At 41.0% G+C, this 19,890-nt stretch overlaps 1 protein-coding gene across 3 annotated transcripts in view; it reads right to left on the reverse strand.

Annotated features, from left to right (window-relative positions):
- Nucleotides 1–19,890, reverse strand: part of sema5a (sema domain, seven thrombospondin repeats (type 1 and type 1-like), transmembrane domain (TM) and short cytoplasmic domain, (semaphorin) 5A) — a 116,675-nt gene that overhangs the window by 77,146 nt on the left and 19,639 nt on the right. For all 3 annotated transcript variants that reach the window (XR_001960688.2, XM_051066587.1, XM_018674026.2), the window contains exon 2: nucleotides 6,920–7,131. Coding sequence is in view for 2 of the 3 variants with exons in the window: in XM_051066587.1 (XP_050922544.1) it covers nucleotides 6,920–7,067 (148 nt within the window). In the remaining variant the exon portion in view is untranslated. The remainder of the gene's footprint in view (nucleotides 1–6,919; nucleotides 7,132–19,890) is intronic.

Here is a 19,890-nt window from a genome sequence, read left to right on the forward strand (position 1 = left end):
GAAGCTGAGAAATAAATATCTCAGAGATCATGACCAACTTCACCCCAAAGATTTCATTTTGCTTAATGGCTGCTGCTGCTGCTTATTCTGCAGGGGTACAAAGTTTTGGATGTGCCAAGCCTTTGGCTCCACTGGGCTTGTTTTCTACGCCATCGAGAGGATCCCTGGCATACAAATGTGGCTGTGACACCCCCTGGGGGAGAAGATGGTGCTTGACGAACCCAGCTTCTCCCCATAAATCTCCCTGACTCACCAGGGGAGGCTCACTAACGGGGCGATAGAGTATATGTGAAACAGAAAGAGAGGGTATTTGTTGGAGTGTGCAAAAGGAGGCTAAAGGTTCTAATTGAACACAACAGCACTCAAAGGATTTATGGCCTTTTACGACGAGGCCAAGGACTATTCATAAACATTCATAACCAGCATAGATGGGCTTCCCAAGGCTGTACAGCTAAATATATAGAGCTTCCAAAAGTCAAACTCATGGGGGTTAGTAGATCATAGTTTGATGATGCAAGACTGTGGCACAGACTTTAAAAACAACTGCAGGGGTTAGCTTCACCATGGAGACTAATCAAAGTGATTTGAACCCTGATCTATTCTGTTATATTTATTTGTGCTTGGATGGGTTGTAATAGCTAATTTTAGGGGCACCCAGGGAGGTTTTTATGATCCCATATAGAGCCAACAAATCACCCTTATCGTTAACCTGGCAGAATAGGAAGCAGTGGGACAACCCCCAGCTAATAAATATTCTCTAAAAAAAAAAAACAAAACAAATCTTATCCCTCCATCTTACTTCCTAGATTTCAGTTCTGCTTCGCATGTTACATGGGCTCATATCGGCTGCACTTTAAACGCATGTGATAATGTAATCACATCACAGCCATGCTTGTTCAGCAGCTGCCTGAATCAGGAGACTGGCTGCCGATGACACAAAGGCGTAATCACACACACAAACACACTCACACACACTTGCATGGATTGGGATGAAAATTCAGAGCGTAGCCAGAGCTCTGAGCCAAGATGAAGCCAACAAACACACACACACACACACACACACACTTATACAACCCTCCCCCTCCTCTTCTACTCGGTCCCATCTTATCCCCTTAACCCCTGTCTCCCTCCTCCTCAAAATAGAACAGCCCATCACTCACATCCCGTTTGTTATTCCCCGCTCTGACACGGCGTAGTTGACACAAAGACAAAATGACAGGATATATAAATATTTACACCCAGCATCAGAGGCCACGCCAGTCTTGCCAGTGCTCAAACTTACTGCTCTACAGTATAGCGAGGCCAGCAACAATAGCAACATGTGGAACCAATTCTGAAACATGAATGGTTTTTCTGTGAGGGGTGTAAATAGAGGGTGGCAGTAGGCGCTCACATAAATGAAGCGGCAATTCACTCTAAAAGCCACCCTGCGGTAATGGGCAGCACAAGAATGGCAACTATTTGGTCAAGTCGCGATGTGAGGAAATGATTTGCACCGAGCAGTCGATAAACAAACACCTGCTGAGTTTGAGAAAACCTAAAGACAAAGGCAAGGTCAGTTAAGACCTTGGCACACAACTCTGTGCTCCAAGGTTTCTCTCTATTATGTTATTTGGAGCAAGAAAAACAAACACATTTTACAGCTGAAAGTCCTACAACTTAAATTACCGCGGCTGTGCTGCGGCCCCAGGGCAACGAGTGAATCATGCAAAACAAACCACCGTGAAGCCACAAATAAGTGTGCAATAAAATATTTAAATCTAATGTGTATTTAGGGGTGCAGGAAAAGGGACAACCTTTTAACACGATGACCAAGTCTCTCAGGCCACTTAAAGGATTAAAATATATTTATGTAGGGAAATAACATAGGACGGATAAATGAAAGACAGACAAATCCAAAAATATGGACAGGCTCTTCTTCATTTCAATGGCAGCTTGTCAGCCATTAAAATAAAACATGGCTAGTACATAGCTGACCTTAGACATGAATAGAGCGGAGTTAATGTTTTGGAATTTCAGCCTCAAAGACCATGGAGGGCTCTAAATTTGAAAGAATCAACCCCAAATGGCCAATTAAAAGATCTCTGATACTACTTGTAGCCTGTTCCATTTATGAATGCTATGAGGCCATTTGTTTATTTTCCTGCTTTCACTCCCCCTCTCTCTAACGATGTGTTAGCCGTTCAGGGATGATAAAAAACTGAGTTTGGTCTGTGGCTGTAAAACAAGTCTGCTGGTTCCACTCCTCTGAGACATGGCCCTCAGCTTGGCCTGTGAAGGCATTGTTTACACCACAGTTTATAACCTTTAAAAGCCTTCAAGCCTACACACAGGAACACTTGTTAAATACAACACTTTATTAATACAGTATATCTCTGGGGCTTTGAGCCACAATAACACTACAAATGCTCAATCAGAAGACTTCTGCTAAAACATATCCTCTGGAAATGGGGATAAAGTCTAAAAACACCCTCCTAAAATAATCCTATACATGGCACACATTTACATTGGACCTCTGCTGAAGCTATATTCAGACCTGTTTTTGTGAAAGCATAGCGAGAGTACCTTTTGGCTAAACATTTGGAGCACTGCCGCTGAACTGTACAGCGTACTTTCTTTCTGAAACCCTACATTTCTGAAACCACTGTACAAAGCAGAAAGCAGTCTTTAGACTATAGCATCCTTGCACCACAGTAGCAGTTCTGTCAGCCAAGTGTTGTGCCAAGTCAGAAAACCACTATCCCTTGTGGGGTCAGACCCATGTGGGGCACACCCTTCCACAGTCAGGCCACAATCACACAGAGAGAAAGAAACACTGTCACTGGAACGCTCTCAGTCAAACCTTGACCTTGGCTTCTCGTGACGGGTCATAACCGCTCTTTGGACTCTGTATTGTTTAACTCCTTCCTTACCAGACCAGCTGAGTCTGTGGGCTGTATCAGTGAGCTCAACAGCCTTGACAGAGCAGCTCAACTGGCTCTAGCTGCTAAAGGAAAGCAGGCTATCCAAATACCCTTTCATAACCTTCACCCTTCTGTTTCCCAACCTTGACCTGAAAAAAAAACAAACAAATTTCTTACCTTTGGATTCCCCCTGGTCCCAGTCTTTATGCTAAGATAAGCTAACCAGCTGCTTGCTGTAATTTCATATTTAGAGTACAGACAATCTTCTCATATTACTTTTGACAAGAAAATGAATAAGCATATTTCCCAAAATGTTAAACTATACCCTTAAACAACTGTACAACTGGAGCCTAGCTGTGAGACAAAGCTCCAAATGCATGTCTGTGTATGACCAAAGGGATAAGGTTTGCCCTGAGTAGAGTGGGTGTGTTGGGTTGTTGTGATCCACAGGGGTATATCTAATGTGTTTGTAGTCCTCCCAGCTTGGCTGAAGATGACATTCACATTCTCAACAACCAGGGATTACACTACATTACATGGAGCACAATGACTCACAAAAGAGAATGATAATAGGTTTAACGGGAGGTTTCTCTTCCCTCACACATGGTTTGTGTGTATATGTGACTGCATAGTCTGCAATGACTCATAGCTTTTTTGTGTTCATTGCAAAAAAAAGAAAAAAGAAAAAAAGCAAGGGCTATAATTTGGCAGTGTCTGAAAAAGCTTTGTATACTGTACAACTCTAAACAATTAGATGTGTTTGAACTGCACAAAGACTATCATCAGGCCATGACAGAAAAGTTATTTAAAAACTGAGCGAGAAACTCTTCATGAGACCATGGGAATTAGCACCTGCTCTGCAAAGGTGCTGATTGTTGCACAATGTGAGAAAAGACTAGGATGTAACTAAGTAAACAGTGTAATGATAAAAACATGGGGAAACTGAAACACAGTTGTTTTCTTCCCATTTTTAACATTAACAAGATACCAAGAAAGTTTTCTTCAGTATTAGGGAATCCAGTGGCAGCTGTCTGCACATCCATGGCTACACTGATAGCAACTGCTTGTGCAAGTTTGTGACCTAGGCAGTATTTGATTTTTGATGCACCCCTTTTAATTTCTTCAAATACATGCATATACTCATTTTAAGAAATCTGTCGAGTGGTCTATGAGTCTTTTCCCTTTGTGTCTCCTGTGCACTTTCTCCCAGCTTCTTTTCTGTCTCTACTTTTCATAACCTGCTCCTCTCTCACCTCCTCTTGCCTCTTTGTCTACAACACTACATTCCTTCTGCTCATTCCTCTCTCTGTCCTCTACTCTTTGTTCTCTCTCTCTTCCTCTGTATTGACTGTCCGTCTCTTTTGCAGTGACTCCTCACTTCTCTTCCACCAAAGTGTGTTAAAAATAATTTAGTAAAAATGATTACCCTTTCTGTATTTTCCTGTATTTAATCTGTGTTTGAGTTTGTGTCATTTTGGATTTGAATTATATAAATGTGCCTCAAACTGTATAATAACATATTATTGGATAAAATGAATTTTATTCAATAATGTGTTGTTGTTAAATTGAACCTACAGTTGCCACCTTGTGTACGTGGCAGGTTAACAAGGGGGATGGCATCCCCCCCCCCTCAAATCATCTACTGGGCCTGTGGTAGAAACAACTCTCATTACATGTATTTGCAGTCTAACTCTTAGAGTGATTATGCAGAAAGTGTGAAGTTAATAACTTTTGTGGTATTTCTGTTTCTGGTATTTGAAAGTTGCAACTCAGCACTGTCTGAGACAATGGTCCACAGCAACAATGACATCATTATCACAGTCAAAATGGCGACCACTGAGCTTTCTTCATTTTGGAGTGAACTGGGGGAATAGGGAGGGTATTGGAGGAGTTCAAATCCACATTTTGGCGGATGACTGCATGGAGACCAGTATTGTCAGCTTTTACAGACAGTGCTGACTCATAATTTTCAATTACCCGAAACAGAAATATAGAAGTTATTAACTTCAAACTTCCTGCATAATCACTCACAGAGTTGAGCTATACGTGCGAGTAACAAGAGCTGTTTAACTCATCTCCATCTACTTTAGCAGTGTCAGACTTTGAAAACCCATGCTCTAGGAAATGAATGACTTTGTCATGTGTTGGTATTGTAGCAACAGGAGAAAATAACTGCTATATCAGTATGTAAATTAGCTCGATGCTGAACGCACCCTCAAGCTTTACGTCTTCAGGAGACGTTAATGAAGACTTTTTCATTGTGGTGAGCACCACCAGTAAAATTTAGAGTACTTACCATATCATAATATTTCTTTATTGAAGCCACAGTCTCTCATGCACCTCTCTGCAGTAAGTAACCAGTATCTCACAGATGATCACTCAGACCAAAGACAATGAACCACAGACAGTGAAGCCTTTAAGTTCCTCTCTCTTTCTTTTCTTCCGTACAGTAGCCTTTGTGTTAGTGAACCATGTCTGATTGCTTACTGAAATGTCGACCCTCTTTATTAATGCTCCTATATTTCAACCAAAGCATTAAGCCACTGGAGCTTAATGGGCCATTCTGGTACATTAGGGAACACAAATGCATTGACCACAGCTGACCCAGTGGCTAGTGTGTGATCCCCCTCACGCAGAAAGCACAAGGCGGGAACGTAATACGTTAGCTGGGCAGTTAGTCATCATCATTGCACTCAATTGGCACAGAGGGAGGAGTGCCACCTCTACTAACAATGAAGTGACAAAGACAGGGAAGAATGACGGAGTAAGAGGGAGAGAGAGAGAGAGAGTTGTAGAGGAAGAGTGCTTTTGTCTGTGCTGGGCGGTTATAATGAAGATGAGGTTTTGAATGCACATGGATCTTTGTACACACGCAGTGACCTTGGTCCTGCAGTTAATTTTGTCTTAGACAGAATGCTATGTGATTATCTGACTCGGACTGGACTGAAAACAGCTCAATGACATTTGGCTGCTTCGCAGTGGGTAGACAGAACTGCATTGATTGCTATTGATACTTTCTTTCAAGCAAATTTCACAGCATCTCATTACAGTTGAGTTGTTCAATAGCAATGTAAGATAGAGGGTAAGGACAATGAAATCGGATGCAGTGTATACTGTATCTAAAAACTGCAGAGCCATAAAGGAATACAAAGAAGGCTGTGTCTGCTTTGTGTCTTGAGGGGAGGAACAAAGATGTGAAAAGGGAAAAGAAGGGATTAAAGGAAGGGAGGACAAAGTCTTTTATAGACAGCTTTAATTTAGATTTTTTTTTGGCAATAAAGAAGTAACCAGGAAAGTCTACAACTGATCATTTGAAAAGTTACTGTTACCATACCTGTCAATCTTCCAATTCTCTCACACCATATTTGCAGTTCAGGTTTTGCAGATTTTATCCCATGATTCCTACCCGCATCAGATGTTAAAACAATTGTTTCCAGAGGGTGACACTTTTACTCCAGATTAATGTAGTAACTTTTTACAAAATAAACTCATGACAATACTTAATTTTCATTTTGTACACAACAGCATGCAGTCCCTACATTCCAATCTGTAGCCACTGCTAGAGGTAATTTCATTAGTGATCCAAAAAACAGCTAACTAGCTACTCTATAAATACATCAAGGTTTTACTGCAGTACTTTTTTAAATTGGTCATCAATTTGCTTACAGCTAAAAATTGACAACATGTATCCAAGATTGTTTATGTCTCCTAGCAACAGTATAACGTCCTGATAAAACAGTCCAGACACTGTCCATATATGGTCTAAAAATCTAACCTTGTGAAGAGTAAGGGTACATGTTGATGGAGGAAAGAAGGTAATTAAGGTTAAAGTGAAGGACCAGATGGCGGGAGAAATGGATGGAGAATGAAAGGTTATAAATAACTACAAATAGCATGCAAACATGTTCACATAACTACGGAGGCAAATAAAAACTTGAAAATGACCTGTAGTGATGATCTCCAGATGAACTCCAGTGGATGCATGTGTGTTTGTGTGTATTTGTTTGAACACTTACCTGAGTGTGGAATAAGTGGGTGCTCTGTCTTGTGACAGGGTGATTCAGGCAGCAGCACTGGCCCTCTCCTACTGGCCACACCTGCAGGCCGCAGGACCAGCATGCACTGCAGCAGCAGCAGTGCATGCTGGGTAACAGGGCGTCCCATGGGGGCCTGAGCTTGGCTCACTTCTCCTCAGGCCTCAGGGGCCAAGTGCATTGGAAAGACACACCTGGAGAGATGGAAAGAGAAAGAGACAGATCTGGGTTTAAACAAAGGCTAATTTCACATTTGATTTAATCCAAGTGCTGAAAATCTTGATACACTGTAGCACCTCTATATCGCTACAATCACGAAGCGTTCATTCCTGGAGGTGAAAAGCAGCAAAAAATAAATCCTCACCAAAAGGAAACGAGGGAGAGAGGTGCAAAGAAAAGAGAGTGTGACAGATTGGGGGAAAAAAGTGTGGGGAGTTTTGCTGAGCAACAGCAGCATGTGTGTTCTTCACAGGCACCCAGAGACCTCACACCTCTCACCTCTGACACCCACTGCATGAATCAGACATACACCTAAAGTGTGTGTCAGCGCGTATGTGCCCTCTAATAACTGAGATTATGCGTCTTCGACTGTGTCTTTGTTCCCACTGTGAGGGGCTTTGCTGTATTTAATGATGAAGGGAGGTAATTGTTGCATGTGCTCTGTGCATTCATGTGTTTTTCATTATTAAGAAGCTGTTTCTTTATGGGTGACTGATATATGTATGCAGCTCTACAGCACTCCTCACAGGTCAATTAAATCCTATAGCTGCTGTAAATCTGATATGTTTTTATTCACACCCATACCCTCAAATTGCTGGATGTTATTATATAATGCTTACGGCAGATTCATTCTTCCCAGAAAAGTCATTCGCAGCAAGAAAAACAAAGCAGTTTGCACGACTCAATTGTTCATGATTCCTGTTCTTTTTTTGTGGGGGTGAATTGATGAGAAGTCTAGACCATCTACATCATTACTTTTTAATAATTTATGTCATGCTATTACCAGAAATGATTCACACTGAGCACAACAGCAGAATAAGCCTCCCTGACTGTATACCACATTACGGGCAGCATGTGTGGTAGAGTGAGCACAGATTCTGAAGATCTTATCTGCAAAGGGCTAGTAAATTTTGCTTTTGCTAAAGTGTTTTCACATTTGAAAATGTATTCTGTAGCTGAACCTGTGGAGCATTCTTATTATTTTATTGCATGTGAAATGGGCTTTTCATCTGTTGTCTGCCTGGTGTGAAAAAAATGAATTTTGTAGAGCAAGAACAAAGCAGTTCCCCTCCATGACAGAGTTGATTTAGTGTGAATGGTAGGTTGCAAATAAGCAAAAACTATTAATACCACATTTGTTGTGGGAAGACAGCAAATATAGAAAAATCAGCACACTGCAAAAACAGAAAAAAAGACAAACTGAACTACAAGAGAGAGAAGTGAACATTTGTTCTCCTCAGACAAACCTTGTCTCCACTTCTCTCTGAAGTATGAAAGCTCGGAGTGGCTCTGGGGTTGAATGTGAAGCACCTGGAATGGGAAGTTTACTCTGCCTTTAGTGTGCATGAATAAGCTTCATGACCTTGAGGCCTTTATGGAATTCATTCAAAGTCCAATGTATAAATGCAGAGGCAACGGGGATATGTGGTTCGCCTTCACCCACAGAGTAATGTAAAACACCTGTCATCCGCAGCATGGAAAGCAAGTGACAGCCACTGCCAGCTGCCTCTCTCTGTTCCTTTTCCCTTTCGTCTCGACGGTTCGCACGTCAGCTTCTATACTCTTTCGCATTTTCACTTTAGTCATTCTGTCGTTTTACATGTCACTTTTCTTTGTCTGCTAGTTTCCTTGACAGTTTTTTAACCTTTTTTCACACCAAAAAGCTATTTTACCTGTTACAGCTCAAAGCAAGCGATACATTTTCCCCAGGTAGTCTGTTAGCTAGGACGTTCTTCTTGTCATTTTTCATACAGTCTTATAAACTTTTATGTCTGCATTCACTTAGGGAAATATTTCATAATCTGCTGGGCACAGAGGTGAACTTGACATAGGAAATGAGATTATTGATGTTTTTACAGTTGTGTGTGTGTGTGTGTGTGTGTGTGTGCGCGCGCATGTGGTCAGAGATTTAAAAGGGCTCCAAAACACACAGACATTCCCACTTACACCCACACAAGTACATGCAGAGGGTTAGCTGACAGGAGCAGGAGCCGAGGCCAGTGAGTTGAGCGCTCTTTGCTGACCTCGCTCCCTCTGTTACAGCTCTGCACACGACCTCCTGTCAGCTCACACATGCCTCCACACGCATGTGCATACACACACACATGCATATTCAGAAAACAAAGTTTCATCCTTGTATATGTACAATATGTAATGCTATTTCAAGTTGCAGAGTGCTCATTTCTTATCATTATCCGTTTATGAATAACTCCTGCTCTCTCCTTGTTTCACAGATACATGTGGAATTTAAAGGGGCTGTTAGTTCATTTTCTCTGCCACCAATGTGGTTTCTTGCCAGGACTGAGCTGCGTTTACAATACAAGGGGTTAGAATATGCCCTCTGAGCAGCACTACCTTTTCAGGAAACTCATGTAGGAAACTAAATTATGTACAATAAGATTTTTAATTTTTCAAATGTAATTTCTTTTTTGTAACATAGCACTTTGCATATTTAATGTCAGAATCAAATTGCAAGCGAATCCTTGCTGCGTTTGCCTTACTTCAACATCTGGATTGAATGAATCTTAAAATGCTTCCAAAATGAACCCTAATGAAAACCTGTCACAACACAGTGAAACAATTAAGACCTCTACAATCTAAGACACTGTAAATATTTATAAGCTATAAATTTAAAAAATGCATGTGTCACTCTAAAGACCCACGGATAACCTGATTCATGCCCACACATGCATTTGCATCATCCTTTTTAATGTAAGTAACAGACAGCCATGACTTGATTTAAACCGAACCATCTGAGTTGTTTCATTCCCCTGAAGTGATCTCTGGTGGATCCTATTTTCTCTTTAACTCACCACAAGCCACCGACTGGTCCTGTGGGAGAAAACTGGAAGAGCTTTCTGTGCTGTTCGGTGGTCTGAACTCTAAATCATCTCCAGGGCATTAGTACAAGCCTCCACCACTACCTCTATCTCCTCCTCCTCTTGCTCCCACTCCTACTCCTTTCTCTGTTTCTCTCACACCTCCACAAATATGGACACACAAGAACTCTCGCACAGCACCAGTGCATTTAGAGCACATACACACACTGAAATCACCTTGGGACCAGGTGATGGATAACACCCCAGTACATTCAGGGCATGGTGCAGTGGGAGCCCAAGCCACACAAAAACTAAACATGGTGTAAACGATGTTGACATTTGAAATGCATGTACAGAGCAGATAATATGGTGTAATACAGTGTGCAGCCCAGGATAGTGTTAAGCTCTGATGTACTTTTCTGAACACACACAGACCATCATCAGTATACCTTGCCTATCGTGACTTCATCAGGGTCTTATCTCCTTTACACACAGCCAATCAGTCATATGACCTTCTAAGAGAAATATACATGACTGTGGATACAAGACATATAAAACAACCATCTTTTAAATTTCAAGAACAAATATGCACTATAACTGTCACAGAAACAGGTAAAAAAAAAAGAGAAGAGATTGAATTTTACTTCCAAATTCTATAGGCAACACTTTAAAGGTCTCCCTATTTAGCATTCATAGACAGTATGTAACATTTCATAAATAATTTCTAACACACCATAATGTAGTTGTAAGCACATTTTACTATTTGTCCATAACCATAACTCATCCTGCAGGTACCTGTAAGTGGAGGCTGGTGTATAAACAGATAACGAATGACAATATGGAGAAACATGTAGTAATATAAAATATATTTTATAAGTTGTATAAATATACACATTAATAAACACATTAAATTTGGTTTTATAGCTGCATGCTTTCATATTATAGTGCATTATAAAGCATTTATTTAATGTTTGCACACTGCTTATATATGCTAAATATGGGAACTTAATGTTAAGTGTTACCATTCAATACTTTTAATTCTATACTTTAGTTACAGGATATTCGACATTATCGGAAATGCATATTATTCTTGTTTTATGACAAATCTAATCGACTCAAATCTTATGCTGCTTGTTTAATTTTGAGGGTCTGATGTTCTCACAAAACCTACTGTTAACGACAGTATGTTATTTGTCAAACTCCCAAAAAAAACAGTAGAGGAATAATTATGCTAATGTATAGCCCACTTTCAGCAAAATGTATGCAGTTGAATAATAAATTGGCTCAGACAGTCAGTAGTTGTTTGCTTCATAGTTTTGGAAAGGTATATAACGATACATTCAGCTGTGTAGAGACAGTATTATACACAAACACACACGTGCACACACACACCTCTGCATCTTTGCATTTAGGGAGTTGAGGTGTCAGCTAACTAATCAATTCAAGACTTCCTGCAGTAACGAGTGGAGAGAGGATCATATTAACACCACTATTGATTTTGTCTGGGGGGGGACTTCATGATGGTTAAATTACACCATACATAATGAATAGACTCCCAAATAAACGCTGGCTATGTATTTGTCACGCTGACACATACATGCACACACACACACACACAGGCTCACATATAAATGCATTTGTCAAATGTGAGTGGTGCAGTGATGATCCATCTGTCCAAACACAGTCAGGGAAGTGTGAGATCGGGGTCACACCACAGTGCTGATAGATGCTTCTCTCTCACTGCTCTCTTGTTCTCTCTCTCTCTCTCTCTCTCTCTCTCTCTGGCCAGACAGGACACACACCAGTAAAATCAGCCCAGACTTTGCTTTACACCAGAGCACACAAAGACACTACTGAGCTGCTTTATATAGCTGTATGCTTGCAAGGCAGAACGCTTGGATGCGATTGACTGGGTGTTTGCCCGTTTATCACTCTGTCTATCAGGCGGGTTATTGCCAGTTTTTGTTTGTTGTTCTGTGTCTCTGTCTGCCAATTGTTATCTGTGATTTTGTTTTTAGACCAAAGCACACACAGAAATGATGGAGATGTTTGCTTTTTACTTTGCTGTCGGTCTGTCTGTAAAGGACAGCTGACTATCTGATTTTCTAAATGTCAGACTGACTCATTAGTTTCTGATTGAACTGAATTATTGATTGATAAAAGAATAAAATGATATCTGGCTCTACAAATGACTATCCAACAACAAATGCGTAGCCACAACTTACCAAATGGCTGACTGACTGGCCAAATGAACAACTGATTCACAGAGTGAGTGACCAGCAAACTAGATGACCGACTAACTGTAAGGCTGGCCGACTGAGTGACAGGTGATCTGACAAAATAATGACCTAGGTGACTGACTGACAGAGAGGACTGATGAGGCGCCTGACTGAGTGAATGACTGCTGCGTAAAACACAACATGACTGACAGACAAAGTGGCCAACTGACTTTTCCTCTTTTCTGGCTGTAATGAGGTTTTTTTTTTTTTTTACTGCCATCTGTCGGATTTTTCAAACTTCTATCATTTCCGTCCCCCGCCCCTCTCTGTCTCTGCCTTTCGTTGACCTTTTCCCTCACTGTTTATGCTCTCCATCCACCTTAGTCCGCTGTGTGTCTCATGGACTCAGCGGAGGATGACAGAGAGAATGACGGAGTGATGATATCGCCATCAAAGGCTCATTGCCGCACAGCAGGGTCCTTTCCGCTCGGTGACCCCTCCAGATCAGACGGCAGATTAATTCCATGTGAAGAAATGTCCTCTCTCTCTCTCTCTCTCTCCAAGAGTGGGATTGAAAAGCAAACTTGGATCAGATGCCTTGTTTGTCTCAAAACCTTATCTCTGGTTCACAGTGTGGCTTTTGAAGCACAAATCTAATGTGCACATGTGCAGCTTGTCTTTTTTGCTCTTTCACATTCTCTCTTTCTCTGTGTGTCACACACACACATACACACACTGCTGAATAAACAGCCTTTCCAGGTCTTTCTCCAGCCCAGAATGCATTTCACACTCCAGCTTCCTTATTCTGAACCAAAATTTCTCTGCAGTTAGATTGAATAAGTCATCCTTCTTGTGTGTGTATGAGAGGGAAAAAACCCACACATTAGGGCCTACTCAAGCATGTTACTGTGTTTTATATGCTATATATTTTATATATTCCCTTGCTATTAGAATCCTGAACTCTTATTTTCATTTTTCTACCACTGTTTCACCACATAACTGGCCCAAAATTTAGGAAGGTCATACATAAAAAAACTACATCAAATCAAAGGCCGCCATTAGAACACGTGTTATGCATTTTAACATCGTAATGATAATCGCTCAATGTTTTTTCCCCCCAAAAATGTGGATATCTCACGTTTTCTCTTTCCATATCTCGAATACTATACATGCTAAAAACATCAAATTTAAAACTCGGGTTCCCTAATTATAAACCCTTAACCTATTCAAAGAAACTGGCAGCAATAGTGCCACCATAGGCCAGGTGACTGTGAGGCTGTCAGGGTGCAAAATGGATGAAAACTGCTGCTGTGTCACCACACTAAATCCAAGAGCATCTTCGTTAGCTTCACTGAAAAGTGACTCTTGGGATGGTTTATAGCTGACAGTGACAGGGTATTCTTGTGCCTGTTTGCACCTGCGTATTTCTTTAGCGTAATGTTATATCTTTGCCTGTGCATAATCTGCCTCAGGCTGAATTTCAATCTGTTCCACAAACAGCTCAAAATTGGAATAAACATTAAATCGAACAAACAGTGGATCAGTTTTTCCCCTGTTGGAACAACGCTCTGAGATTCCAATCTGTTGTTGGATTTGGAAAGATTTGGAAAACAGAAAGGTGCGATTTTCTGTGTATAAAGAAGGGACACAGCTGATGAAACACAGGCGCTGGAGACAAGGAATAGGAGAGTTTTTTGTGGCGGCAGGCTGAAACACCGCAGGTACTCAACTTATTTCAAAGTTTGTTTCGACAAACTTTTGCAGGAACTTTTACAGTAGGTAGCCTCGGGGTCAATTTAAGATAATGTCACCTTCCCCTGCTCCTGAGTAATGGTTGTACACACCTATACCTCTGAGATTTTTTTTTTTTTTTTTTTTGTACAAGCTGAAAAACACTATGAATCTTAAACACACCAAAGGTTGTGTACTGTACTGAGGTGGAATGCTTTTTTTGACCAGCCCTGATGACTTGCCTGACCACAACCATAGCTTTGGTCCAGTTAAATCTGGGACGTACAGTACATCACACACATCTGCACATACTCGTCGAGCCACAGAGGCACACACACACACACACACACTGACTCTCTCCACTGTCTTGCTCAAAAACACACCCAGCAATTTGATCTGAGTCCCACCCTAACTCTCCAGAGGTTCCCAAATCCTGCTGTTATTTTTACTGAACTCGCTTATCCTCTAGCACTCGTGCTGATGCATTACCACGTGCCTGAGTGTGGTCTGTGTGAGTGTCTGCGCAACACAACTCCAGACTAGGGGAGGCTTCAACAACATGCAATATGTGGCAAAGAAGGTGACATCATTCCTGAAAAGAAAGAAACATCTGCATGAAAAGCTCTCACACGCCACTAGACAGCAATTACCAGCATGACCTGGCCAAGTTGTCCTGCTTCCATGATTGCTGGAGGTGGTTCAATATGACCTGTGACTTCAAACCATTACAGAAAGCTTGGCAGGGTAGCCCTTTGAATGGAGAGCAGAGCTTTCAAAACTGTTCACTTCCAAATTTAGGTCAAGGTACGGCAGAGTCAGGACTTGTAGCCTACATAGCCACCTTTATAATTACAGAGAATTAATCATCTCTGACGCTGTTTGGTTTCTTCTCAGCTTTTAGCAGCAGTCCAATAAAAATAGAGACACTGAGTAATCTTTTCTTTTACTATTCATTTCTTTTAGGAAGTACGTATTTTCTTTCTTGCACTGTAAATATGAAGATATGTCCAACAGCCAGCTAATTTAGCTCAGGTAACACAAAGTCTGAAAACAAATATGTTTGCAGTGTCCCAAGGTCACAAAACACAACCACCGCCTCTAAAGCTAAAGCTAATTAGCACATTAAAAGTACAAACTGTCATATTTACACATCAGGCTAAGCTAACCGACTGCTGGCAGTGGCAGCATTTTGCATGACAGAGGTATTGATCTGCTCATCTAACTCTCAGGAGGAAAGTTAATTATTCCTCTAAAGACAATGCTGATTTAACGATTAGCCAAATTACATAAATAATTCTGTTAAATATACTAAACAAATATGTGATGAAAAAAAATTGGTCCTAGTTTCTCAAATGTGAGGATTTTTCCTCTAAATCTCACAAATTAACACATACAACACATATCTCCTTTGTTTAATCCGTACAAAAACCAGTGTAAAAGGGTGTTACAGGGTGTTACGGGTCATTCTATTTCTTGGCTCTGAGCAGCTGCCAGACAAATAGCAGAGACTCCAGGAAGTAACTGGTCCCAAACAAGAAATTGTTCTACATATAAGTCCACGTAAAATCTAATTTTACATACATACAACGTGTTAATCATTGTCCTTCAAAGGTACTGGCAGGCTGATTTTGTTTGACTAGCTGTTACCACACTTGTGCTAAGCTAAGTTAGCTGGCTACTGGAAAAAGCTTTACATTTAGCATTTATCATGAGAGAGGTATCAATCATTTCATCTAATTCTCAGCAAATAAGCAAAGATATGTATTTCCATAAATGTTGAACTTTTCCTTTAAGGGTTTCTTAGAGAGAAAATCCCTGAAGAATTTCAACACATAAACAAACATGCAGTGCAGACAGGGGAATGACACTATCAGTTTCATCAGGATCGGTAGACAGCACACACTCTGCCTTTCAGTGCCAATTAACATTACTCCACGAGCTCTATCTCTTCCTCTAAAGCCAGGCGGCTGCTGATGCTGTTGAGGGATGTCTGTATAACAAAATGTCAACTTGTTAAAAAAAAAAAAAAAAATCCTGTGGCCGACCCAGGCACTGATCAGCTGTTGAGACAGCAGCTCTGACACGTAGTCCAGGCCCTCAGGCTACTGTCTGAGCTGCTCTCAGTGTCAAGAAAGCTCTGTTCACAGAGAGCAAGTTGTCACAACAACCTTGAACGCTGGAGTGGCTTAAATCTCAGAGAAGAAAACAAGAGTTTGTCACTGCTGTCCCAAAAACTACATCTCACTGAGAGACGATATTTCCATAACAACCTCAGCAAGGTACTACAAAGTTACCTCTCTGACAGGAAAGCAAATGTTTGCTTGCTGCCAGCCCCCTTATATAAAGTTTTGGGGGTACTTCTTCGGTTGCAAAGTCATCACTGATTTTGAGGTAGCACTGACATTAACACAGACCCCAAAAACCCTAAACTGATTTGCAAGCATTTTTTTTCACCCTAGAGATGATCAAAACAATCACCCCGTGGATGTTTGAAGAATTTTCTGTCATTTTCTCAACAGTTAACTGCTTGAGTAATGCACTGGCATCAAAGATTTCTTCAGCTTCAAAGCTTTTGTTCTCTGTGTGGTTTAATAGCAGGGCCAATCCACACTAGAGGAAAGATGTCATCTGACTGCCTGATCAAGACAGCGGATGACCCAAGACTTACAAGAAAATAACTACACACACGAAGGAAACACAAACATTAAACTCATGCACTCATACAGGCACATGCACACTCACCTGGGACTGCAGCGATAAGGGGCATAAAGCCCAGCACTGAGGAATGGTGACATTTTTAAAGCTTTAATTACATGCTTGGCTAACGGGTAGCCGACTGTCTCACTGGGAGCAAAATTACACTGTCACTGTCTACAGCTGTGCACAGACAAAGTCTGAAACTGACTTGCCATTCACACAAATACACAAGCACCTCTGAGGTGAAGAGAGCAGTGAGGGCACTTGCTGTTTTGCCAATATCAAGGGTAACTACTAACTATAGGGCCAGCTCATTGATCTGTGCTTCCAAAAGGGCACACACACGCCTCACAGAAGAATGAAATTCTACCTTGATGCTAACCAGACTCTAAATGAAAAGAAAATTACAGTCATCCAAGGGTAAATTCCTCTCATTCAGCTGACAATGTGAAATCAGTCAGTGGAGACTTTTTTTTTTTTTTAGTTCCACACAGAATCCTGCAGTTTTGATCCATCCAATTACTAATACCATAATCAATCATATCAACTTTAGTGGGGACAGAAGATGACTCAGGGAATGATGGATGAAATCTCTTACAGATAGATTCCACTGCAGGGGAGGTCAAGCCTTTTTGGTTACACTTGCTGTAAACGTACAGCGGTTTCGACAGTACAGTATGTACTGTTGAATCTACAACAGCAGAGACTGCAAGTTAAAAATGTACTTTTACTTATGACTGTACTTCAGCATAAATTCTGAATGCATTTTAATAGTTTTGTCCTTCACGACATTCAAAGGTAAATATTGTACATTTTACTATTGCACTCTTCATAGCCCAGTTACTTTAAAGCTACTATAATCAGTATTTTTGAACAATGGATCACAAGTATCCAAGAAATCAGTTATTGCAGGTTTAAGGCTTTTCATGCAATACATAAAATAAGCTGGTACCAAAGGATGATGGTTTATAGTTAAAGCAGACAGATAACTTTCTGGCTCCAAACAAATGTCAAGTTTACATTTGCAAATCTTTATTTTTCTATATATCTTGTGCTCAACGTGTACTGATCCCTTGAAAATCACGTAATTTGTAATGCTGTGGACTTCCATAGAAGGAAAAAAATATGGCAACCTTTCCTTATTCATAGTACTTGAGGACAGGTACTGTGTCTGCTTCTTGTCACTATGTTTTCCTTTTTAAAAGTGTATAACTCTTTTAAAGCACTGCAGAAAATACTCTAAGACACAAGTTCAGGACAGAAATATTATACATTTGTGTGCTGTAAAGCACTTTGCATCAACTGTGTTGTGTGTTTAGTGCTATATAATAAACTGAGGAAAAAGTTTAATTCAGCAGTTTTTCTCTAACGGAGTATTATTAAATGTGGATTTTATACTTTTACTTTACTAAAAGTGTTGATTACTTTCTTAACCAGTGGTCTTGATCTGACAATGTTGCTGACCTTCATAGTGAAACAGTTTTTTCAGCATTTCTTGTCCAATCTCCATGACAACATAAAGAGCTGCAGAAAACACATTTTATCACCTTTCTTCCCTCTTTTAAACTCCGGTCCATCACTGACAAAAGTCCCCATCGGTCAAAGCCAAAGGAAGGCAGGAGGCAGGGAGAAGTGTACTATAATCAATCTTCCTACGTTTCTTGCAATCAACATATCCAAGATAACAAGCCTAACAGACTGCCAACTCCTACAGCTCAGTAATTATATGCCTGAAAAACAACAACACACATATACTACACACATAAAGGACCTACAGATGGGGAGGGAGCCATAAGGAAGCTGCCTTGAGAAGACTCGTCTTACTGTATCTGAAGAAATGTGGCAGGAGGGATAGTAAATTAGCTCTCGGCTCCACTGGAACCAATTAATTACCCGGGCATGTGCATGTGTGCGTGTCTGCGTGTCTGGTGTGTGTCTGTTGAGTGCCTGGCCTTTGTAATTTGTCCCGTTAACACCAGAGACAGTCACAATAGCAGAATGTTATAGCATTAATGATAGGAAGAGATGGGTTTGGTTAACGGCAGCTGTTTTAACACAGAAAGGATGCAGCAGAAGTGGTCTTTGCGTGTGTGTGTGCATGTGTGTGCCTGCCTGAGTCTCCATCTCCCCTGAAGATGTCTCCCAAGGGTAAACTGGAACAACAGAGGAGCAGAGTCAGAGACGGAGCCCGCAGGCATCCGATGTGATCGTGTCTCTGCTAGACCAAGCAAACAGATGTAGGCCCATCTCCCTCTGTCTCGCCACTCTCTCTCTCTCTCTCTTTCTGTCTGTCACCCTCTTTTTCTTTTTCTGTGTGCTAGTGAGGAGTCTGAAGGATTGTGTTTCACCAAGAGCTGAATGGACTAGTCCACTCTGACAGGCTCCTCAAAAATAGAGACACCAGAGACTTGTAGCCACTTTCAGAACCAACCTGCACTCCTTAGCCCAAGGCAACTTGTGTCTCTGGATCTATTAAGGCCATGTTAAGGCAGCTAACACTAACTTCTGTCTAACTATGGAATGTACCACTTCAGTGATTCTTCTCCTGCAGCTGGAGTGCGGAAGAAAGGATTTATTAGTCAGTGGTACAATTAAGAGGTGTAGCACTTGTATTGAGTCTACATTCATATATATATTACCCACACTGTGAATATTTTATGTATAATAACAGATAGTGGCATTTAACAAGCACCTATGCATTAAGTAATATGTTGTGTCAACATTAAACCTAAAGTTTTAGGGTGCTGAGTTGGATAAGTTTGATGTTTGTTCAGGTGCACCGTGAAAACACACCCACACATACTCCAACCTGCTATCCACAATTGCACACCAACAGAATTTCTCACATTTTCTAAAAAAAAGTGTTGAATAAACACATTCACTCTAAATACATTAATTTCACTGGTGAGTCCTGCGAGACCTTATTTGAACGAAGTCAGTTGCTCCACATGAGGTCATAGGATGCACATATTAAAAATGGCTGGTTAATAAGCTTATTTACATCCTCTGAAGATGGGAGTGAGTAAATCAAATGATTTGTGCTGCGTCTTTGAAATTCAACACATTAAAGAGGCTAACTTTTAACATCAGGGCTCGGTGATTAGGATTCTGCTGGGAGCCGGTAATTGCATTTCCTTCTGTGTGATCCAGTGTATTTTCCCCATGAGAGAGGCCAGGCTGTTTTTGAAGAAGCACAACAACATACCCATCTCGCACAACACACCCTCGGAGGGGTAAAACCGCGAAAGCAGAGGAAGAGGAGGGGCAG

The sequence above is a fragment of the Lates calcarifer genome, linkage group LG24 (assembly GCF_001640805.2).
Source record: "Lates calcarifer isolate ASB-BC8 linkage group LG24, TLL_Latcal_v3, whole genome shotgun sequence".
Classification (NCBI taxonomy): Eukaryota; Metazoa; Chordata; class Actinopteri; family Centropomidae; genus Lates; species Lates calcarifer.